The following is a 23,801-nucleotide window of genomic DNA, read 5'->3' as shown; positions in this document are numbered from 1 at the left end:
GGTAAACTAAAAACTGTAGAAGTCCTCGTCTTTCCACTTTCCATAGACCTCAAAAGACAGTGAGTCATGCCGACTCGAGCTAAACAGTATCTTTTAACCCGGTGGACAGTTTCACATTTGTAGTGGCAGTGAATCAGCCTACGCCACAAGCTTTAAGTGTTGATGCGACAGTAATACAGCTCTGACCCCAGCAGACCTGGTCATCTTAAAGTTCACATTACTGTTGTCGCCCCTCGTGTTCCCAGACAAGTGACCCTCTTGTTGCAGGTTATTTCTCACCCAAAGTTACAGCTCATCTAATACCGACATGGCGTCCTTTAAGTACAACCAGATGTTGAGAACCGCTAGAGGACAAGCCCCCATTAAAGTCACTGTACGGCTTTCTGAAAAGATCATAAGGCAGCTAGCGGGGTCGTTGTTTGAATATATGTATTATCCATTAAGGGCACAGTGAAGCTTTTTTCTTTTGCACAAAATTTGAAATGTATCCATTCGCAGTTCCTTGTGCATTTATGGCATTATTTAACTTGAAAATAACTTTAACAATCTTTAAATATTTAACAAGAAAGGAGCACAGGTGATGTCCACTGTTCTTTTATTGGATTCATATAAAAACTGATCAATTCAGTCTGGGGGATTTGGAAAGCAGTAAAGAATAGAGGGCCAGGCAGTCTAGACAGGTGGGTTACGGTGGAATTAGGCAGAAGGTGACAGGGCTTGCAGACTGGTCTTGACGGCTGCTAGGTTGGCCTTCCAGGAGCTGAGGCTGTCGTGCAGCTGCTGCCACTGCTGCTTGCCAAAGGTGCGGTGTGTGCTGTGGCTGATTGAGTGGAAAACAGAAAAAAAGCAAGAATGTTAAGTTGACAAAGAAAAAAAATACAGGCCAAGGTCACGTCTGACAACTATGAGGAAATAAAACACAGAGCTATATTAAACGCAACTATGACAAAAGACAATCCATTGCCTGCATTAACCCTAACTAACCCTCTCACTAACACTGCATAGAATGTTTCACCATCAGTATAGGACCAAGTATATCAGGTCTTGTTTAGTACCAAGCCAACATTTGCTATAACGGCCCCTCTAACACAGATATGTGTTAAGCCATGTATGATGTTGTCTGATTCAAGTACTTACCTCACAACAACTTTTCGCTGTGTCTGGTCAATTTTGCAGTACACCATCTTAGTCCGAACAGCTAGAATGGAAAAGCAGACAGGAAAGGAATAAAGAGGCAGCAAAAGCTCTGACAGAAAGCAATAAAATAAAAAAAACTTTAATAGGGAACGCACTTGAAAAATGAAATTGGAGAGGAAGCTAATCCAAGTCACAAAACACTGAAAGTGCTATTCTTGGTTCTATGCCATTGTTCCATTGTAAAACATCATCACCACTGCATTCTTTCTTTAAAGAGCGGGACATCTTTTTTTTGGTAGAAGAGTTACAAAAGTGTGTTCGTTTGTCACCACTGTTCAATCAGTCCCCCCGTAGTCACCTGTGAGAAACTAACAGCACACTTTACAAGGGTAGACAGCGAGGATTGATTTGAGGTGAAGTGCTCGTACCGTCAATGACAAAAGCCTCGACGTCATCAGCTCCAACCTGCAGCTCCTGCTGCATGGTGTCGAAGGAGATCTCCTTGAATTCCACGGCCATGCCCATGAATGTCAGCAGACGCATCTTGGACATGTTTTGCTCGTGAGACAGGCCTGGAGAGCAACACGCAGGGATCATTAAGCACAAAACAGTCACAGTCGATTACTCTGGACTCGGGGAGTTTCCCTGTGATAATCGTTTCTACATTTAGGAGCACGCAGTCAGTGAATCTACTCATTAACACAAACACCACTCCACATTGTCTGTTTTGACAGTCCATCCTACACATGCTTGTAATTACACCCAAGCCTTTAGTAGTGAGAAAGAGACACACTGCTGACACACACACATTCCTGGACTGTGTCAACAGAGCGCAGCACACTGGCTCAATATCTAGAAGAGTGGATTATAGGAAACGGTACTTCAGATGGTCTTTAAATGTAACTTCACATTTGTCATATTCAAGAGTATTGTCCTTAAAGATTGACTTTTGTTTTTGCCATCGTAGCAACAGCAGTATAAACCATAACAAGGCTGTCCTTACAGCGGGACAAGTTTGAAACTGTTGAAACACTACTTCTTAAAAAGGGAGAAATTCTCCAAACTACTTAAAAGATGGCAATCCCTTGATACCCTCGTAGAGTGGCAGCATTAGATTACAAAAGAGGTTTCTTTAGTTATAATACGCTTACGGTAGAATATGTCAATACTGATTTACAAATATGGTAAGGAGCAGAGACACATTTTATCACTCAAAAACCACTAGTTTGTAGGGTGGTCAGACAGTTGCATCACATGTACATTTTCCCCAGTTTTTTAAATAAACCTTTTCACTGTATTTTTAAACATTAGTCAGTGCGTGTGCTTGTGTAGAATTGATGCAACTAATATCTCAATGTATGGTTACTTACCAAGAGAGTCAATGAAGTCTTTGTTACTCTGGTAGAACTTTACGTATGCTACTAGTTTTCCGCTCACAAAGATGGTTAATAGCTGAAAATGGAGTCAGAAAAAGGGAGAAATGCCATTAAAAGACTCTGGAAACACAGTCACATGATATTTGTATTCATACAGGCTGAATTTGTAATGACCATGTCCAGATTAAGGCTATGATACAAATCACTGGCTCAAATGCAGAAACGTTGTGCTTGATGAACATTAATACCTGTGTCTGTTGACTTATGAAAAAAAAAAAAAAAAACAAGAATCTGAGTTCACGCCGTATTAGGAATATTTTTCATTGTCTCAACCTGTTGAGCTGCTAATGTACGAACATTCCTGCCGCTCATCAGTCTACTTTTATAACTGGTCAGCATTTAAATGTTGGGTTGTGATGACTTATATGTCACTGAGATGTAAAACACAGTCGAGAGGCTTTCATATTGTGTGTTTACATGGAAACGAGTATCCCGTTTATGAATAAATGGCTGGGGTGAGTTTTGTCTTTTAATATCCCGTTAGCTCTGCAGGCTCCTCTTCTCACCAATACCACGTATGCTCAGTAGATGGGTACCAATGATGTTCTTTGTGGTTTTAATCCCCCGCTGTAGAGCCCTTCTGTCCTGGACCGTGCACATCCCATGCCAGTTTGTGATGTTTCCAGTCAGGATGCTTTCTATTGCTCCTCTGTAAAAGTTGACAAGAACTTGGCCCAGGAATTTTGCCTTCTTAAGTTTACTTAGATAGTCGTTTATGAGCTTTCTTAACCAGGATGGAGATGTGTGCGGACCATGTCAGGTTGTCCATGCTGATTCCCAGGAACTGCTAACTTGCTCCACCTCAGCTCCATTGATATAGACAGGGGCGTGTGTCTTCGCCTCCTTTTTTCTAAAATCAACAACCAGCTCCGTGTTGTTCTCTGAGCACCACTCTGCAACGTTGGTGATTTCCTCTCTATATGAAGTCTCATTGTTGTTTGTAATTCGGCCAATGACGGTAGTGTCGTCTGCAGACTTCACGACACAGTTCTCTTCATGTTTGGGGGTAGCAGTCGCGGGTGTACAGCGTGAACAGGAGGAGGCTGGGCACACAGTCCTGAGAGGCCATTCTGATGTAGTTGTTGTTATTATTTTCCAGATGAGTGAGGGCTGAGTGGAGAGCAGTGGAGACGGGATCCTCTGTGGATCTGTTGGCTCTGTATACAAACTGGTGAGGGTCCAGGTTTGCTGGGATGTTAAACATCATATGACGTATGATCAAACCCAAGATACGCCTAATAACGGAGATACCCATGTCCATGTACACAAACCCAGTTTGCGTTATATTTCTAATCACATGACCTAAACGGGCATTATGCACGGACGAGATTGACAGGGTTGTCGCAATGAGGGAACTTATTCTCTTTGAACATTGCAGATCCTTCAGTACTCACGTCATGGATGAGTTCTCCCTCCAGGAAGCGAACCGGTTTCAGGGTGAGCAGGTGGTCAATCAGGAAGGTGTTGGGGTCTTTGAGAGCACGGACGATGCATCTAAAGATAAGGGACCCCAATAGATTTATGTATGTATGAGATGTACGTCATATCAAGGGTTAATGACAAATGTTAAACGAGGTCTTCAAGTTTACCTGTGGGCATCAACACGTGCTTGTGAAGCATTGTCTTCTGTGTAACTTCCCAGCAGCTCAATCATCACTTTTGCTGCAGCATCGCTGTGACACGAGTAGATAAGAACATTGTTAAAGACTCTCTTGTACCAAGGACAGCACACTATCTCACACAGAGTCTTAGGCCTAGAGATATCTATATGCATTAGACGAATATGTACTATTTTCCCCATGCAGGAGTTCATAAATTTTAAATTCTATGCGTTCACATTATTGCGCCTGTGTATACAAAAACATGAATTAACCCATCTGACCCTATGTGTAGTTACCCTTTTTTGCAGTCAACCAACGCTTCATACACCAGCCTCAAGAGTATGTGCTTCTTCTCTATGGTCAGGTTCCAGTCGATAATCCACTTGCGCACCTGATCAGCAGCACAAACAGGTATCATAAATCAACTGCAGAGGAAAAATGCAGCCTGTGCAGATTTGAAAAATGTGAGTAACAACTTTTTTCTTTTCTTTTTTTTGCCATCTCTGTAGTTCAATACACAATATGAAGCAGTGCTGTGGCAGTGTCTATGGTCAGTTATCCCAGTTGATCATGCTGAAAAGATATACCTGATCAAGGTCAGTGGGGATGAAGGCAATGGCATTACAAGTTCCAGCCACCTTGATGAGGCCACAGAACACAGTGTACCTCACTGTAGTGTTCTCATCCATGCCATGGAACAGGTTACTCAGTCTGTAACATCAAAGTAAGAAAAAGATAGTCAAGTATTTAATACAGAGTACTGATTTTTAACTGTTCCATGTTTTCTCGACACATGCCAGTCGTTTTAGAAGAAGATAGCAGCTTTCCTGCCTGTTGATGTTGTCAATAGCATCCTTATGTCAAGCTTGCAAGACCAGCGGGTTTCATATTAACCAACATCAAAACAATGCCTGACTTAGCCTCCATGCACATGACATGTTTACTCGGTCAGAGCTTCGGAAACAACAATGAGAAGAGTCAGCACTGTAAATAGATTTAAGAGAAACAAAACAAAGGACCCACAGCTGCATCCTGAGGGAGGGTCTCTCTCCTTCACGGAACTTCAAAAGTTTCTCACATAGACTTTCAATGAGAGCCTCCTGCTTCTCCGTCTCCAGGATCAACAGCAGAGACACAATGCTGTTCATCACACTCTCTACATCTGCAGCGAGACACAGAGAGAGGGCCATAAGTCATAAGATACTGTCATACAGGAGTAGTTTCAGAGTCAGGCGAACTAAACATGAATAGATACTGCAATGCATTTAGGGTGGTCGGGCCGAGGGACCTAGTATTGTATATGAATCACTGGAATATCTTACTGGGACTCTTAAAACACATGAGCCATAATACATAAGTCTAAATATCTACTAATGAAAAGGGCATATTGCTTGTTATTGTCTATCTATCTATTAAGAGCCGACAATGGGTAAGAAGCAGGGGTGTTCTTCATCACGGCCTACCTTTATCATCGTCCTTGAGGCATACATCACATGCCTCGATGATCTGAGCCAGATCTACATGTAGTCCACCTTCAGAGTTCTCCTCTGATATCTCAGCTCCTTTGGCCTTCATGTAGGCTCTCAGCTCTGACGCCTGTTACGTAGTAAAAAAAAAGTAGTATTAGTGTTTGCATAAAACCTTAAAGCGCAGGAAGTACCAAGCTGTGTGTCGATAATGTAAACATGTAGATTTAGCATAACGTGTTTTTTACCCAACTGCTATAGCTAGCTATGGTTACATATTGTCATGTTATTGTTTTGAGTCAGAAAAATATTAGCTGCAGTTAGCTATAGGGGAAGGTAAAAACATCTTAATAATGTCTTTATGTTAAGTTATCAGCTATGGTCGTCTTACAAACAGGACGCAGTAGGTGACTTGTCAGTTTGAATACGTTTTAGTTGATTTTGATGTGACGTTATGGCTAAGCAGCTAGCATTCCTAGCAACACTAACGTAACACCATTGACGAGATTGTATGACAGTGGCAGCAGATATTACATTGAGCTGAAAAAGGAAATGTACTCAACAAATGTACATAAAAACGGTCTAAATGGCAAGTTTAATGATATAATTATAATTAACGTGCATCCACATATGTCACACACTCAGCATGTAACGGTAGCTAGCTAACAATCAGCATGTACCTGTCGGTAAAGTTAGCATTTTAGCTAGCCAACATGCTAAACTATCTGGTTGGATAGTTCCCATTTATCGACTCATCCGCGTGCGGGAAGATGTAATGTGAGTTTTTAAAGACGTGGGTCGTACCTGGTCTTCCTCTGTGATATCGATAAATGCTGGGACGCTCATTTTTGGTGATTTTGTGAACCTTGATGATGAAATCCACGCTCCCACCACTGCTGAGACCTGAGCGGAAAAGAAAAGGCAACAGTGTCGGTGAAAGTCTTGTTCTTCCGGTTCATGCTGTTAAAGCGACAGTAACCTAAATAACTGCCGCTGGGAGCTATGGTTGAAGGTTGTCTCATGGCTGATTGTGGTAGCTTTTTTGAAATGGGTTTCTAATTCTTAAAATATGTATATGTACCATTATACAGACAAATTATTGGACTTTAATGAGTATCTGTCCAGATGGGTCGAAAATCCCTGTCAGTGCTGCACAGCTTCAGCTTGTGCGACCTCTTTGTTCTGAGGTCAGATAACTTCCTCAATTTTAGGCTACCCACCCATCATATCCTAATATTTAATTCTTTCTTATCCAGGTATCAATCTCCACTCTGGGAGATTTACCCCGGATGCCTTGGATGAGACTTACAGAGGTGAACCTGATCCCCAGGCGAGGTTATCTGATTGAGCTGCTGTCCATCTGTGCAGACCACCATGGCAGGCCTGGACCAGAGCTTTTCAACCCGGAAACAGTCAGTGTCAAAGGGCAACACTCTTCCACCATACACCCGCTGACCTATGGTTGCGCTTTATGGGCCTCTGTACCAAGTGGGATCCTGTGTATTGCTACAATGGCAGGTCACTTGGTGATTGAGGTGAAGGGGTTGAAGAGGGTAAGTGGAGCAGGAGTTCACCCTAAAACTATGTAGTCAGGTTACTAACATCTTAGGTGTTGAGCAAGCCGTGTCCCACCGTGGAGTGTCACACTTCATCAGTCACAAAAATATGTGTAGAATATTTTAGGGGATACATAGACTCTGAGACACATCATTCTATGTCATATTTCCTTGAAAGTCTGCTTGTCACATATTTCTGTTAGTGGTTGAAGTAAGAGGCCTGAACTATTGCGTTCTGCCGGACAAATACCTTAAAATAGTGTGCTGAAGGGAAACGGTTGATGTGTGTTTCACCATAGTGCTGGTATGATGCGTCATTGTGTTGGGAAGTGCCTGGTACCAAATCCCACCCTAACTCTCTCCCTGCCCTTGTATGCTGTCATAGCAAAGAATTTATTGCCGCTTCTCCACAAGTGTGCTTGTGTAACTGTGAGGCTTTCATTATCTGATTAACAGCTGTTGTCAAGTGCCTGGTGTATTTCAAGTCCAGAATAAGAGTTTTGGAGGCTTTGAAGCCCCAGGTGCATGTGAGACATTGTTTTTGTCTTCTTTAAAAGGTCTTTAAAATGACAAAGTGTGTAATGAAGCTTGATAGCCTTCATAATAATAAATTGCAGAATGTCTTTAAAATTGCACAGATACTGGACTTCAGTAGACCTTTTAACTCCAAAGAGACTGTACCCGGTACTTGTATTAAACTAAGATTTAGTCTGTTTTATATAATTCTAACTCTAACCTGGCAATGAAGTCTTCCCAAGATGTAATCGTAATCTAGCAGACATTGCTTATGTTTTCAGTAGCATCCACTGATGTCGGATCGGGTGTTTTATGTTGGTGTATGTGTACAGAATTCAGTGGAGTATTGGTCGTTCTGCTTTTGCCAGGCAGTGTGTTTCGAGAAGTCACAAGTTCCCTTTAGGTTGTGAAATCATTCCAGATATTGGCCGATATTAATATCATCTTACCTTTGCAGGAAAACTTAATGTTTTATGTTAAATCTAAATTTTCTTACAAGTCTCTTCTTTTCTTAGCCTTGTCGCAACAGAGTCTTATCTGACTCCGCAGACTACTGAGCATTTGTTTGAACGTGTCAATGCTGGAACTCAAAATTGAGGAAGGGACAAGCTAAAAACAAACAAACAAACAACATTTCCTATAGTACTGTTGGTGCACTGGGTTTTAATGTTTTTAGGCATAATTCCACTTCTATATTTCCTGGAACATATAATAAGATCTAGGAAATATATACGTATAATAAGACAAAAGGCTACTTCAGGTAATCCAAAATGAACATCTATTCATGTTTATGTGTAGGTCTGAAATATTTATGTTGACAATATGTCTATGTTGACCTCATCCATGTCTTTTTGATTGGAAATAGCACATGCTCTTCCTAACCTGCTGGCAAATTGCCTGCTCAGCCTGCTCAGAGATAAATGACTGTGTGTTAAGAGTTAGTTGAGCCCAGGTGTCTGCTTTCTCCCTGTCAGCCAGCCAAGTGGTGAGTATCCATGTAAGCCCGTCTCATGGTCATCATCCAACATGGCGGCCTACCTTCCACTAATTGTCTGGTTCCCACAGTTCTGCCTGCACTCACAATCTCTGAAAAATCCCCTTGCTCAGGCTCATCTATCAGCCAGTGACCTTGTCAGGGTGCATCGCATGAGTAACTTCCCTGCTTCCCTAGGTGGAGCGAATTGCTTGTTAATTGCTTATAAGCTGACCCACCCTCCCCGCACAAGTACACACAAATACCAGAAACAAATAAACAAACAAAGGCAAGGTATTAAACAGAGGCAACTCCAGATACATGGTCCAATACATGCAAAATCCCACGGGGCCCTCTGATGGACTTTTACGTCTGCAGAGAGATAAACCCATTACATACTCCTTGGTTTTTAATTCAGCTTAGATATTTTAGTATGCATGGCTATCATCCAACAGTATAAATAGTTAAAGATGGCACAGGGCAGTTATCTTCTGTTAATTACTTGTATTCTATTATCTAAGATTTAAACCAGTGACATAATATACACATTTTAATACTTGCGATGTCATGCTAAGAACCGTGCTGACTTGTTAAAAAGGTGCAAATGCCGTCATCCTTGACCTTATCATCCACTCTCTGCTGTACACTTATCATTGCCCCAATTTCCATTTTTCACTATTTTTACTTTTTACTTTTCACTACCAAAAGAATAACCCTGCAGCTGAAATGTTAATTGATGAATCGAGCCACATAAACTAATTATTACCAATAATAATAATAATAATCAATTAATCATTGAGAAAATGCACAAAATCATTGCAACATTTAGCTAAATTTAAACAATTGTGAGGATTTGCTGCTTTTCCTTGTCATATGTGGTATTGACTAAATATAATCTGCTTTGTGGACAAATCAAGAATATAATCTGCATATCAATCATTAGGAAAACGTTTCCTTACTTTTAAACATTTAGTTAGAATCAGGCTGCATACTTTAAAACAAACTTGCTCCAGTGAGCTTTTCTTCATTCAATTAGAATGCTATCGTTGTTTTATCTGCCTGCTTGATGTTACTGACTTTGCGAAAACTCTCGCATCACCAGAAAAAGAAGGTCGGTTCGTGAACTGCCGCTGTTATCTTTCCATATCACTTAATGACCAGCTTCATATCACACCAAAGACCGCAGCAATCAATCAAAGCGAGTTTGCATTTGTGGTGTTGAGCTATCCGAGGTCGGTAATCCCCTCTATGTGGAATGTGTGTGCTCCGTTTCAACCTAATGGTAGCAGCAAAAGAGAAAAGCTACATTCTTCCAGGAATGCTGAGTTTCTGTCAGTAGAGATCGAGTCACTGCGATGGAACTGGGTCTCTGTTAAATGATGGAGTGGACTCTTGTCATCAGAGTGTGTTTATGTTACACACACTCACGGTCTAGGAGGAGCAACGTGACTTTAAAAAGCACAGTCAAACAAAGAATCAACTTCGTTTCAATTGGGGATACATTGCGCAATATTTGGCTTGAAGCCATACATGCCAGATCTCAAATACTAATTAGAGGCATGTTAAACTGTGTGACCCTTTGCTTTTGAGATACCATTTAGGCTGTTTCATTAGTGCTGATAAATACGACGCTGAAGACAAATAACAGGCAACCATTAAAACTGTCTCAGTAATGAATTTAATTGCTTAGACACAAAAGGTTGATGTCATTTTTTGTCTCACAAAATTATTATTTTATTATTATTATTATTTTAATCTTCAAATAACCAGCCTAGCATTTAAAAATACAACTAATTATCAGCAAACCATGTCAATACAAAAGTTGAACTCATTGTCATCCTGGGATTGAGAAAGTTGCAGTGAAGCGGTATTTCCCTATAGTCACATTCTGTGCTAATTTGTGGTCATTTTTACATTTTCCCATCATTATGAACATACCTCAGAGTCATCCTGTAAACCTTTGCTCGTCTACTCTCAGAATGAGGCTCTAGGTTATGACAACAGACAGTAACCGCTAGAGATATCTGAAATGTTTTCTGATGATGCTTACGCCCCGGCCACAGCTGCTAGGGTGTGACAGCGTGGAAGAGGTTGTGGTTTACTGTAAAGAACTGATAAAGGCTGGCCTTGATCCTGACGCACAGGCACCTGCTGGCATGAGACATAGGCTGTTCAGCAAGATTAAACAACAGATTTTTAACATCACTGACATGGGTAATGTGTTTCTTAAATAAATTGTTTAGAATTAAATTGATTTGTAAACTTGTGACATTTATAACGTTATAATTTAGGCATCTTTATGCAGGTTTTCAATTATTATCATGTTCATCTTTGATTTGGTCAATGTCACCTTTATTTTAAAACAACTATAGAAATAGACAAATATCAAAGTAACAGAATAGTTCAAAAAAAGTATAATTTCTATATTTTTCTTATGGTCATTAAATTAATTCTACCAAGAAGTATCATCTGTGTAGCCAAAGTCGTATGTAGTTTAATTCTCTCGGCCACAGAGCTCCATTGTTGTCCAGAAACTAATCAACACATAAATGAGCCACATCTTCATTACAATAAACATGGACACTGTACTTTATTTTGAGCCACATACACATACACTATATTCCGTAAATACTCACTGGTGAACCAAAGGTGTCTTACTCCGCAGCTGAAAATAGTCCCGGTCTTTTGTTTTGAAAGGTGATCATCATCAACAACAAAAAGAGAGCTGGTGTGTGAAAGATCACTGGACCAGTGTTGTGTCTGACACATGAACCATGGAAACGCCTGCTCTCCCACAGCTCTTTCTTCTCTGTTTCTTATCTCCTGTCTGATATGCAACACTTTGAAGAGCGCTTGGAGAAGATATGGGAGAGAATTAAAAACTGACGATTGTTTTTTTTTTTATGTGGGTGATAGGGGAGAGGAACAATGTGCATGCTGTTTAAAGCAGTGTTTGCCATTGTCTTGAAGATAAATTAATTGTAGTGTTTAATGTGAATGTTTCCAAATGTGTCCGTAAATGTGTAAAGCAATGAGTGATGATGGCCAGTGCGTTCAGATTTTGTTATCTTAAAGAGCAGAAGCCTGGCTGGCACAAACGTCCAAATAGTGCTCTGAGAAAGTAACGAAGCAACACAGAGAAATTACTGTTGTGCCTGACTTTTGTTTTAAATAGTAACCATTTCCTAGAGGCCACAGGCAGATAGGAGGGAAATGATAAAGCATTACAACACACTGCTGTTATGTTTTCGTATGTATCAGTTTGTTTCCATGCCCACACATAGACGTGAAGGACTGGGCCTTTCTTTTATGCAACTGTCAGCACATCAAAATAACATCTGTTGCTCTTCGGCATCGTATCACATACATTGTAATATATATTATTAATATTTACTTAATAAATCATGTGTTTTTAAATCAATAGTGCTCCGGGTTTAAAAAGAAGCAGCTTAATAAACGGTCTATCACCAGATGCAGTAGCATGAATACAGATGTTTATTTAAATGGAAAAAATAATTTATTTTTCACGTGGCTCTGCCAGGTCACATATCTGCATAGTTTATCATGTCTTTTTGGCTGAAAGAAATCCTTCTCAGATTCCCTCGTACTCATCATGCTGTAGAAAGTTTGAGCCGTGTTTTATTTCTTGTCAAGGGTCAGAGGCAGTATTGACCATTTCCCTTCTTGTGCACAGTGATGTTGTTTTAAACCCTGAGTAAACCAGAGATTGATCTCAAGAATGGGTGTATTTGGGGACCGCCATCCGTCATAGGAGCCGAAAGGGTTGTTTTCTCCCGGCCCCGTCACCTTTGATGAATCCCTGCAAAAGACTCCGTTGGGGAAGGCACGGCCAGCATTTGCCTTGGCTCAGAGGTGCTGCATTTTAATTGTGCAACAACCTTTTGTACATGCAGCACATTACTTTAGTTTGTGTTTGTTTGTAGTGGGTGGAACACAGAACGTTTTTCCAAATTGTTTTGGGAGATATAAATTTTCTGTGCTACTATTTTGAAGTCAGCTACGTGGACATCCTCTGAGTGACTGGGTGTTCCTCAGGGGTGTGTTTCTGCCTTTGCACTCGTTTATTTCCCAGAATAGGGTAAGTCAGAGAGCAATTCATCTTCTCCATGACCACAAACCACCCAGATGAATCTGTGTTTAGCTTTTAGGAGCATGTGTAGGGTTATGACCTGTTGAAATCAGATACGCTCCGACTGTAAGATTGTCAAATATTCTCTTGTTTTGCAAAAACTAGGGGAAATAGACTGCATTTTATTGTAGTCTTACAAGGGTTAAGCTGCCAGTACGCCTCTTCTCTAAGGCCCATGTAACGCGTGGGGGTCGTCATTGACCTACTATCAAGCTGTTTGCTGGTGCAGACCATTGGTTCCGCACAAACATCCTCAATGTTCAATATCTAATAATCAATATACTTAATGCTGCAGTTTCTTTAGGGCTGCAGCAAGATCTCCATTGACTGAACTTAAAAGAGGACAGTCACTGAAACTTGAATTAAGAGGGTGTTGAAGGGACATTGTGCAATCATTAATGGCACCTCAGCAGTTTGCCATCTGATTTCATCACTCTTACAGTGACTTCAGACTTCTCTTTCTCCTTTTGTATACTTTTTTCCTTTTCTTTTCCTATTTCTAGTGGGCCTCCCCCCACCCGTCACTTCTTTTTAAGTTGAATTAGGGGTCACTGACGTTCACTGGAATCCTAGACTAATATTCCAGATGGTGATGACAGGAACTGGCTAACACTATTCACCTCACAGCATCGTCCCTGGTCTTCTGTCTTTACAGTGTATTTTTAAATGTCATCTGAAACAGGAATGCTTGATATTGAATGAAATGACTTTGTGAAACTAATTCTCCAGTGGCTAATTTATCATTATCCATCATGTTGTGGTCTAAATGGTAAAGGTGTCCAACGGGTCATTAGTTCAGGGGTAAAGAAAGTCATTTCATTTGACGGACAGCTGGACTTTTGCTTTTGCTGTTTTTCTGTCATAAAAAGGGTTTCTTGCTCATTTTCATTCAGTAATGTCCAGCAAATACAGATTGATGAATATGATTTGATAAACATGAACACGGCCAACTGTTCAGTAATTCAAGATCTCCAATATGATGTTTTCGTCATTTCATAATCTATAGTAATCCAATATCACTTTTTAAAAATCTTACAATATTGACTTTGACAGTAATACTAACAGTGCACGAGTGCTGTTGTCTCATCCCAGGTCGACTATAAGTGACTGTTGCACTACACTGAATGTAGCGCAGTATATTTTTAAAGAGATTTTTCAAGAAAAGGATGAACCCGACTGCTGATCTGACAAATATTATAATGTTCAAAGATCCACAGCAGCTGTCTTGAATTTATAGGCATATTCCAACTTACTGCATTCCTCTGTAGTTCCACATCAAGTTAAGCTTGAGTTAAGGTCAAAACCTCTATCTCTTAAGCACTCACTCTCTCTCTCTCTCTCTCACACACACACACACACACACACTCACACACACTCACACACACAGACTCCCCCTCTCCTCGACTAATAAATAATTATTCTTTTGTGTGATGTGGCTTTGTTCCAAGGCCATGCAGTTTATGCGTGTTGCTTTTAGCAAAACAGTACTATTCCCAAAATGGGAAAATTCAGAGCACATTTTTGCATGTTTTACCATTTTTACATTTTGAGTAGGCTAATAATTAATTCATCTGTATATTCAGTAATTGTGATTCAATCCAGTCATTTAAATATGTCGTTGCATTCAATATATTGAATAAAAAACGTTGGATGTATGAACATATACATCCGAATTAACACATCAGTAAAACAAGATCTAACCATACCGCTCAGACGCTTGTCTCGTCTCTTTTGTTCATAGCGTTGCCTCGTCCATTTGGTAACTTATTTTGAAAGTGGGGTATATTTCATAAAAACACATGAGTCAGAGGAGTCAGAAATGATGACGAACGACTCAGGTCAATAGTGTACAGATAAAAAAACATTTCAGGTTTGCTGTTCTTAAAATGTAATTTAAAAAAAAGATATATTTTATTTAGCTCTGAATATAATATAATGTACTTTTACAGATATGCAGGATGTGTTGACTCAGAAATTGAAAATTAAATATTACATTTTTACAAATCTCTGAGCCATAAAAACAGTTAATTACAATTAGAATATGCACTTACATGGACATCTACAAGATGTGAACTTTTTCGAACTAGTCTTTAACTAATACTCATGTGGCTGTTTAATTACTTCTAGTCTGTCAGCACATTCCTTCAGAGAAATTAAACAAAAACACCTCTCTCCGTCTTGCACACACTTATTCATACACGCTAACATAAACATTGAATATAAGCAACGCTTGAACTTGGACAAAGAATGAAGAGCAACACCCGCTCATGCAAATGTGACATTAGTCAGAATCTACGCAGAAGTGCAGTCTGTGCTGACCGGGGCAAGGCAAGGGAGTCATCTCCTTCTCAGCCTCCCTCGCTCCTCCCCCTGTCCAATGAGTTATGCAGTATTTGAGCCTTCAGGAGAGTAAGGAAAGTCAGACATTATAGAGACAGAGGGACAAGGCACTGTTACCCTAACAGACTCCCACTCCAAACCCACTGCCGATACCCAGGGAGCTTGAGATTCGGCGTGCACATTTTGGTCATCGACACTAATGCATTTATTTTTATTCTTCAGTTCGTGACTTGTGGTGGGAAAGATGGCTCTTATAGCATGTTGTGACCGCTGATGTTTGCTTCTTCAGTTCATTGTTTTTAGGTGTTTTGTTAAACTTTCAGGAGACTTTACAGTTTGTTACTGTGTGACTTTTTAAGCTGTGTCTTCCACCGGACTAACATCGCTCCTTCTTTGGACTGTCTCGATCTGCCTTCACCAATGCTGACCGAACCGTGCGGAGCCATGTCGATGGGGTCAGATGTTCGAGATCTGACCCTCTTATCTCCAGCGCCTCCTGTGCCGTCCTTACCAGGCGCTGGTGGTGGCTGTGGGATGTCCGTTGGTGGTGGCCAGTGGACCCAGCTGCTGGACCTCCACCCTGGCACTCCCTACAGTTCCCTGCCCTCCCACCACTCCCTCATCAAGCAGGAACCAGGTTGGGGGACCACCGATCCAATAGAGGACCCTCACTGTGGACTCGGGGCCTTCACAGTGCACTTCTCGGGCCAGTTCACAGGCTCGGGCCCCTGTCGAGTTGGGGCCTTCGGAGAGCCAACTGCAGGTCAACCACTGATGTTTCCTAATGGAACCTACCTGCCCGGCTGTATGGACAGTCCTCCTCTACCCAGGAACCAGGGTAAGCCTGCTCATTACCAGTCCCACCTCTGTCTTCTCTCATCAGCTTAATGTTATGTCAGGACACTAACACATGACAAACAGATGTTTTCACACACTAATCAATAAAATCCAGATTTTTTTGTGTTTTTCCTGCTGCATGTGATCATGATGTAACTTCGTGTTTAGAGGTTGTCAACAGTGTTGTGTCTTAGCAGAATGTTCTGTGCTGTACTGGGTCATTCTGTCCCATGTCAGGAACAAGCTTGACAGCTTTCTGGTGATGCTCTGGCAGACATATAACAATTCCTTTGCACTGGGCTTTTCAGCAGAAATGAAAGCTTTCAGTCACTGGCAGAGTCACAACGGCTTCAGTATAAATATATGCAGGTAGATCATTCATAAGGTTTCACCAGGACTTATTACTGCATTACTTCTTTGTCCATTCGTCAAATGCGATGCCAATAGTTATAAACTTTGCCTTGCCTTACATTGTATTTTCAAGTATTTTATAATACTGAATGCACACACAGTCCTTTGCAGGTTTGAATGTCATGCGCGTCGTTTTCTACAATTAACAATAGATCTGTGACAGTTTTAAAAACATGAGCTTGTCTAACAGCAGCAATGACATACAGATATCACTAGCACTGGTTCACAGCAACCATTGGTAATGCTAATCCAGTATCGCGTATTCATACCAACCAAGTTTATGAAAAATACACATGTATAAATAACCTGCTCAATGTTGCAGTCGTCATACAAGCTGTAGGGAACTTAACTTAGGGAGACTTAATGCATCCAGTGAATTGAAATTAGCCAAGGAGAGGAGGACAGGAGGACAGGAGGCAAGGATGCAGAATGCGCTCATCAGCTGATAGTAAATAAATTACATTTTGCATTTAAAAGTTTTATATTATATGGAAAAATGGAAAAAAAACATTTGACCACAAGTGCTGTGTTGAGCAAAACAAACCTTTATTTAGAAATATTTCTCTCGGAGAATTCCTGAAACAAAAACTAAGAATTAAGTGGAACATTTTGAAGTGATGAACTGTGAATCTTCGGCCTGATTTTCTACTCCAAACAACACTTCTGGGATCTTTTAATCCCAGTAGACCTGCACGAAACAGATACGAGGGAGTTAAACTGTTATTTATCTGGAATCTTAATCTAAAGTCAAACTTCCATATCTGTTTCTTGGATATGATTTCTTTTGCTGCAAACAACGCTTGATTGTTGTCCATTAGGACTCACTACTCAGATGTCAGGTTTAAGGCTGTATGTGTCTGCTGATGTGAATCTCAGAGTCAGTATGCAGTGAGTCTTTCATTGTTTGCTCAGTGGAATGTAATTTTTGATGAAGTGATAGAATACTCAGCATAGTGCTCTGCAGGCTGCAGGGATTTAAGTAAGAATTTGTGAGTCATTTTTCTTCAGAAACTTTTCAACAGGCCTGACTCAGGCTATAGCAACCCGTCTACGCTGTGTATGTAAAATAAACATGCACACACGTTGCATATGCTTCTATCATCATTTTCACATAGCTTTCTCAAATGCAACATTTAACTTTCCATCTACCCCCCCCCAAAAAAAGAGAGACGTAACAATTTATTGCTGTCTTATAAATGTTAATGAATGAAGAAATGAATTAATTTATTAAGCATACATTCAATTCATTACTTCCCAACCTTGTTTTTTTACTGAGCATATTCTCCAGTAGCTCATCTCATTCTCATTCTGTGGTGTTTTTGCCAAATTTCTTTTTCCACCTGCCATAAATATTGAAACCACAAGGCCAAAGATAGATGGGGGGGATATGTTACAGGAAATAGGATTTACTAGTTTGATGAATGTCTCTCTGTGGTAACCCTGCAGGGTCTAAGAGCTATTACCAGATAACTGACCAGATAATGCAAGCTTTGTTTGCGAGATGATTACCTAATGACTCAACATGGCAAATAAGATCATTTAAATGTACCATTGCTTCTCTCTTTGTTTTCTTTTTTTAGGCTATGGAGCAGTGGGTTTAGACAGCAACCCCAGTTATGGTCACACTCCGTCGCACCACACCCCTCAGCTCTCCAGCCTGTCCTTCAAACACGAGGACACTCTGTCACCGCCAAACAACATAGGTAACTGTCTACATCCTGACGCCTTTTCAGTAATTGACTCGCAGACTGGAAGACTGTCATGTCACAGCAAGGTTATATAAGTAACCCATCATTTTTCATATCACAACAGAATCACTGTTCTCCATTTTTCCTTCATCTCGCTCCGTCTCTGTCTGCACACACATTCATAAACGCAGGCATACATAAACACAGCCTCCCTCTCGCTCTTTAAGCATACGTATGGTTAATGACTTTAGAAATGATAACTTGAGGAAACAGCTTTATGTGACTCTGCAGGAATGTCAAATGTCTGGGGACCAATATACTTTATGAACCTGAAAAGGACCACTGTTTCTGATTGACCCGTTCTCTCTTTGAAGGGAAGAGCTGAGCGTCTGTGCATGCATGTATGCATTATGTCTTAATAGTCATTTAAACATTTTTTTTGTGTGTTTTGTGTCTGCTCTAAAGAAACTTGAAATATACATCAAATACAAACATGTTTCGTCCGAAACATTTTTGGGAGAGTTTTCAGCTTAATACTGGATAGTAAGCTGTAAAAGGGCAATGAAAACCTGAACTTTGAAAACTAGAAATTTACATAAACTATTTGTCAATTGCCAAAATTAATTATCAACTAATTCAACAATTGATGATTCATTGAATCATTTCAACTAAAAGTGGGAATAGTTGTCTGTTTTCTGTGTCTTCTGTGGTGATGGTTGGACAAAACAAGCCATTTAAATATGCCAGCTCCTGGGAAAATACATTTTATAGACCAACACCATTAATTATAGAGAAAATAAGCAACTTTTGTGATTGTATTTTTAGTTGACCAGCAGTACCCTGCTCCTCCTCCCATGTTTGGTTGCCACAATCCATCAGAATCCTGTCCGAGCAGCCAAGCTCTGCTGCTGAGAAACTACAACAGGTACAATTATTTGATTCCCCGTGCACCTATTGTTGCTTTATTTGACTCCTGCTACCTCGAATCTGCTCTTGTTACAATTCCACTCTTCCCAAACGTTTTTAGACTCCTCACTCATCAGTTAATGTCAGATTCTTTCCACCGACACCACATGCAGCTCCCTCACTTGCTTGTAATTTTTAGAAGTGTGAACTCTCTCTGATCCTACGCTAAGCCCTGTGTCTGCCTCTGCACTGTCTTGATCCTGAATCCTAATTTGTTCTGAGGTTAAGTGCTGCCCACTGGTGCTCAGCAGGCCAAAACAAACACTGAGCGATCTACTGCTGATGTGTCTGAGTCCACCCCGAAGAAAAATGAGGGGAAAAGTAAAAGAGACAAGTTCAGTGAAAGTGAAAGTTAAGTGGGGGATGTGGTGTAGTTAAGGCTGGGAATCTGCTCATTGTAACCTCTGAATGGGCTTCCAACTTGTTTTCATTTTGATGCAAAACATCTCAACGGGTAAATTAGGATGAAATTCTTTGAGTGCCGCTCTGCGATGTTGTTGGAGAAAAGGAACATGTGCAACCCAAATACTGGAACAGAAGTTGATAAGAGGAAGGAAGACTTTGCTGTTGTTAGAGCTTTATGGCATGAGCTGGAAACCCTCAAACAAACACAGAGACATGCACACGCACACGCTCTCACATACACAGCGTGAATATGTGTCAGATATCAGTGAGTCTTTCCACAGTTTAACATAGCTCAGAGCTGATTAGCGAGCCATCACGATCCTTCCTTCAAGGACTTCTCAAGGAATGCCGTCCAGAATTCCCCCGAAACCGGTTCCCGCCTTTAATGATACTGAGGACAGAGTGATGTCATGCACTGGTCCATGGTGTACTAGGCACGGAGGCACTCACCCCCGCAGAGTGCTGCATCTCCAAGTGTGTGTGTTTCTGTTAAATGTGTGTGTATGTGTGCGGTAGTGTGATCTGCCAAGGTAAAGAATGGCTCTGAGCCCACGTTTTTTAATGAAGCCAGTGAGGAGTGTGGTGGGTGGACAGGATGTGTTAATAAGCGAGCAATTTGGAGTTTCCCCTGAATGAAACGTCTTCATTATCCTTACAAAGGAAGAGAAATGACAGGAACATAAATAAAATACATTTTCCCTTTTATCGTTCATAACCTCAGAGCTGACCTTGTTCTATAACCCTTTGATTGAAACATTTTTCGTTGCCTTGAAATGTCACAAACCAAATAAAGAGTGAAAATCTAGTTTTCACAAATGTCAAATGCTAATGACTGTGCTGTATGTTTCACTCAGTGATAACCTGTACCAAATGGCATCTCAGCTCGATTGTGTAACATGGAACCAAATGAACAACCTGGCGTCTTCCATTAAGAGGTGAGCCTTTTTAAAAAAATGTAAATAACATGCTGTATTCTTCAGTGTTGACCAATGTTTGTGGAGGTGCAGAGGAGGAGGAAGACGAGGATTTGACCAGATGGCTGTTGGCCTACTGCCAAGGGAAATCAGGATGTGGAGAAGACTGTATTCATGTTTGTGTATGTGTATGTGTTTGTGTGCAGTCTTGTGCTTCTATTGTATGTTTTAAAGACAATTTTTGCAAAGTAAGGGCCCTTCAGTTTTTTGAGTTAAGTCGTGATAAGGATAGCTATGTAGTTGTGATTATAAAGTGTGTGTGACTTTTCTCGTGTAGATTAAACTCTTTGTGGTTTTAGCCTTGACTATATTAATTTGGACTGAATGAACACAATTTAGTATGTATCTGTTTACCAACCGTATCTAACTGCCTGTCTGACAAATCTATCAAATGATTTGTTTTGCTAAAACTCTGCACTCACACTTTTCAGTGTTTTAATTAGTCAATCTAATTTTGCTCCTGCCCGACAGTGGCCATCCACCCAGCTATGAAAGTGACTCCCCAGCCCCTCCTCCACCCATGCTCGTCAGTGCCCAGTACCACATACACACACATGGTGTCTTCAGAGGACTTCAGGTCAGTTAGAGCTAACACACATGTAATACATACACAGACATACAATAAATAATACAAGTGAATTTCTCGACTACAAAGCCTTCTGACTTCTTCCTAAAGGATGTTCGACGCGTAGCTGGTATTGCGCCACCAGTTGTGAGGTCATCATCGGAGGCCAATGAAAAGCGTCCATTTGTATGTGCTTATCCTGGCTGCAGCAAGAGATACTTCAAACTGTCACATCTGCAGATGCACGGCCGCAAACATACAGGTGAGAGGATTTGACTTTTTCCCGCCCAGGCCTCAAGCTGCTGCTTTTTATAGATTCCGATGAGAAATACGTACAGGCTGTGGAAGATGAGTTTTGAAAAGATTAAATAGGGATGGCGTATTCGGTGGGTGAAACAAGTGTTTATGCTCAGGTTTGAATGTGTGTAGCTGTGTTGAAAGTAGATTGACAAAGCTGTTGATATTTGGTTTATTTTGCAGGAGAGAAGCCTTACCAGTGTGATTTCCCAGACTGCGGCCGCAGATTCTCTCGTTCAGACCAGTTAAAGAGGCACCAGCGCAGGCACACAGGTACACCGGCGTCAAGCTACTGTATGAGTTTCCTCCAGGGCCGTAGCTACCACTGCGGTCATGACCTCAGTCTTTTTTTTAAAGGGGGGGGGGGGGGGGGGGGGGGGGGGGGGGGGGGTAACGTTTCACATTATAAAATACATTAAAACACCAGGTGGGTCTTTTATAGTGTTTTTAGATTCTGTATATTTAATTTGACTACTTTTAGGCCAATAAATAAATAAATGTAGGATTATATTCCCATCAGGGTTGTATTCCTGGCAGTTTGAAGAAGGCCTACCAGAAAATGTAACAGCTAACTAAAATAATACAATATGACACTACAGGTGTACCAAAGGTTCAATTTGTTATCATGTGTGATTTCTAAATGACTTGAATTTAAAAAGTGTTTTTTCAACTAAACAAAAACAATATGTTTAGACTGTAAAATCTCCCTGAACAATTTTTATTTGTAATGATTTAAACCTCCGCAGTGATCGATCATCTCATTGTGTATTTAAACTTTTGACCCTCACCTCACCCTCTTCTCATGTCTGTCTCAACAAACAAACAACCGTTTGCACCTCTGTGTAGGAGTGAAGCCCTTTCAGTGCGAGACCTGTCAGAGAAAGTTTTCACGGTCAGATCATCTTAAGACGCACACTCGGACTCATACAGGTAAAACAAGTGCGTATACCTTTATTTTCTACCATTCTTTTCAAATTAGATTTTTTTGTTGGCACACCTTACTTTAATCCATGTACAACAGAACACAACTTTGCATTCCATGAGTTGAATTAACTCTAAAGCAATGATTTCTCTTGATTTTCCTCGTTTGTCCCCTCCTTGTCAGGTGAGAAGCCCTTTACCTGCCGCTGGTCCAACTGTCAGAAGAAGTTTGCCCGCTCTGACGAGCTGGTGCGCCACCACAGCATGCACCAGAGGAACCTGACCAAGCTGCAGCCTGCCATCTGAGCAGCGAGAGGAGGAGGCGGGCGAAGAGGAAGGTGACATTATGTCGTGCCAGCTAGTGGAGGCGGACGCTGGAGCCTGGTCAGCGGTTATGGTGCCTTGCCAGACTCTATGAAGTGGTGAGCCCAGCTGATGCCTCCCTTTGCCAGCCACTCAGACAGAGACTCTGATGAACCCCAGATCTTCCTGATGCAACTCAACTAGAACTAGTTCTGGTTATTTGACTTAAAAACTCAGACAGAGGGTACAATGCCACATCCTGAGCCAAGAAGAAGAAGATTGTTTTTATGTGAGATCAGGAAAATGTTGATACACTCTTTTGGATATTTTAGTACACTTGCACTGGCTTCTTTGTTATTGTTAAATTCTGTCACCTTAAAAATGTGCTGGACTATGTAAACTGGATTTAAGAAATAGACAATGTGTCTTTATTTGTCTTGTTGAGATATTTTGATTTGGGAAATGTGAAAATCTTAATATTCTTACAGTATAGTATATACTCTCTAAATTGCTCTGTACATATGTGGTGTATTTGCTTACATTTATAGACGTTCCTTTTGTATTTTCTATGTTTTTTCTAAGTTCATAAAATGTTGATTCACGTTGTTGTCTTTTAAGAGTGTGTGCTTGTGTGTGTGTGTGTGAGTGAGTGAGAAAGAGAAGAGGTGTTGGTGTTGTCAGGTTAAGAGGCCACCTTTGAGTGGTGGTGGTGGGGGATGAGGGGGGTGACAGACAGTAAAACAGCACCCAGCTGCAACTCTGACAGGGTGCAGGTCTCACCCTCCTAAATCTCTGACACACATCTTCATAACTAGGAACATCTGGAGCCCGGTAAATCTCATTAGAAAAGACACATACCTCAGTGTCAGCTGGCTGTACGTCACTGACTGCCCCTTCTACATAAGCTGGGCCCCTACGTGCGCGTGCACACACACACACACACACACACACACACAAAAGCACACACATTAAAGTCCCAATTGTAAATAACATCATCCAGTTTGGAATGGCATTTTACAACACTGAGCCACATGATGGCAGTATCAGCCTTTTCAGTCCAGCTGATGGGACTTGAGCTGTGAGTGCTGGAGTGTGACTGATTCCATAATACTGCTTTCACTCTTACACTTCATTCTTCATATAGTACATATTCACACCAGTCTTGCCCTGAGTGGCCACAATAAATATGTTAAAATCGATGAAAGTGAGAAACAGGAAGGCGTGTTCAGAGCATGCCCTGCCCCATCAAATATACATGA

The 23,801-nt window shown here is 40.9% G+C and overlaps 2 protein-coding genes across 2 annotated transcripts; one reads left to right on the top strand and one right to left on the bottom strand.

Moving 5' to 3' along the window:
• Positions 1-578: 578 nt before the first annotated feature.
• Positions 579-6,567, bottom strand: eif3m (eukaryotic translation initiation factor 3, subunit M). The gene is made up of 11 exons (XM_079181967.1): positions 6,445-6,567; positions 5,638-5,770; positions 5,198-5,336; positions 4,762-4,885; positions 4,471-4,565; positions 4,163-4,246; positions 3,968-4,067; positions 2,508-2,589; positions 1,566-1,709; positions 1,138-1,198; positions 579-820 (listed from the first exon to the last, which is right to left on the bottom strand). Exons 1-11 carry the CDS (start codon positions 6,484-6,486, stop codon positions 697-699), a joined length of 1,128 nt encoding a protein of 375 aa, XP_079038093.1. The 5' UTR covers positions 6,487-6,567; the 3' UTR covers positions 579-696.
• An 8,958-nt stretch (positions 6,568-15,525) lies between these two features.
• Positions 15,526-23,048, top strand: wt1b (WT1 transcription factor b). The gene is made up of 9 exons (XM_079165966.1): positions 15,526-16,013; positions 18,004-18,126; positions 18,937-19,036; positions 20,337-20,417; positions 20,928-21,033; positions 21,133-21,283; positions 21,502-21,591; positions 22,165-22,257; positions 22,424-23,048. The coding sequence occupies exons 1-9, from the start codon at positions 15,596-15,598 to the stop codon at positions 22,543-22,545; spliced, it is 1,284 nt and encodes a 427-aa protein (XP_079022092.1). The 5' UTR covers positions 15,526-15,595; the 3' UTR covers positions 22,546-23,048.
• The last annotated feature ends 753 nt before the right edge of the window (positions 23,049-23,801 follow it).

Source organism: Pholis gunnellus, assembly GCF_910591455.1.
Source record: "Pholis gunnellus genome assembly, chromosome: 1".
Lineage (NCBI taxonomy): Eukaryota > Metazoa > Chordata > Actinopteri > Perciformes > Pholidae > Pholis > Pholis gunnellus.
Note: the sequence above shows the minus strand (reverse complement) of the source record. Positions and strands in the feature narration are given on the sequence as shown.

What these genes read in the sequence shown, in the direction of transcription:
- eif3m (XM_079181967.1), bottom strand. Translation starts at nt 6,486, where the DNA reads ATGAGCGTCCCAGCATTTATCGATATCACAGAGGAAGACCAG. An exon ending in TTGGTTGACTGCAAAAAAGG is followed by an intron (nt 4,247 to 4,470) that starts GTAACTACACAT and finishes CTCGTGTCACAG; the next exon opens with CGATGCTGCAGCAAAAGTGA. An exon ending in CAGCGAAAAGTTGTTGTGAG is followed by an intron (nt 821 to 1,137) that starts GTAAGTACTTGA and finishes CCACTCAATCAG; the next exon opens with CCACAGCACACACCGCACCT.
- wt1b (XM_079165966.1), top strand. Translation starts at nt 15,596, where the DNA reads ATGCTGACCGAACCGTGCGGAGCCATGTCGATGGGGTCAGATGTTCGA. An exon ending in TCCTCTACCCAGGAACCAGG is followed by an intron (nt 16,014 to 18,003) that starts GTAAGCCTGCTC and finishes TTCTTTTTTTAG; the next exon opens with GCTATGGAGCAGTGGGTTTA. An exon ending in CTGCTGAGAAACTACAACAG is followed by an intron (nt 19,037 to 20,336) that starts GTACAATTATTT and finishes TGTTTCACTCAG; the next exon opens with TGATAACCTGTACCAAATGG.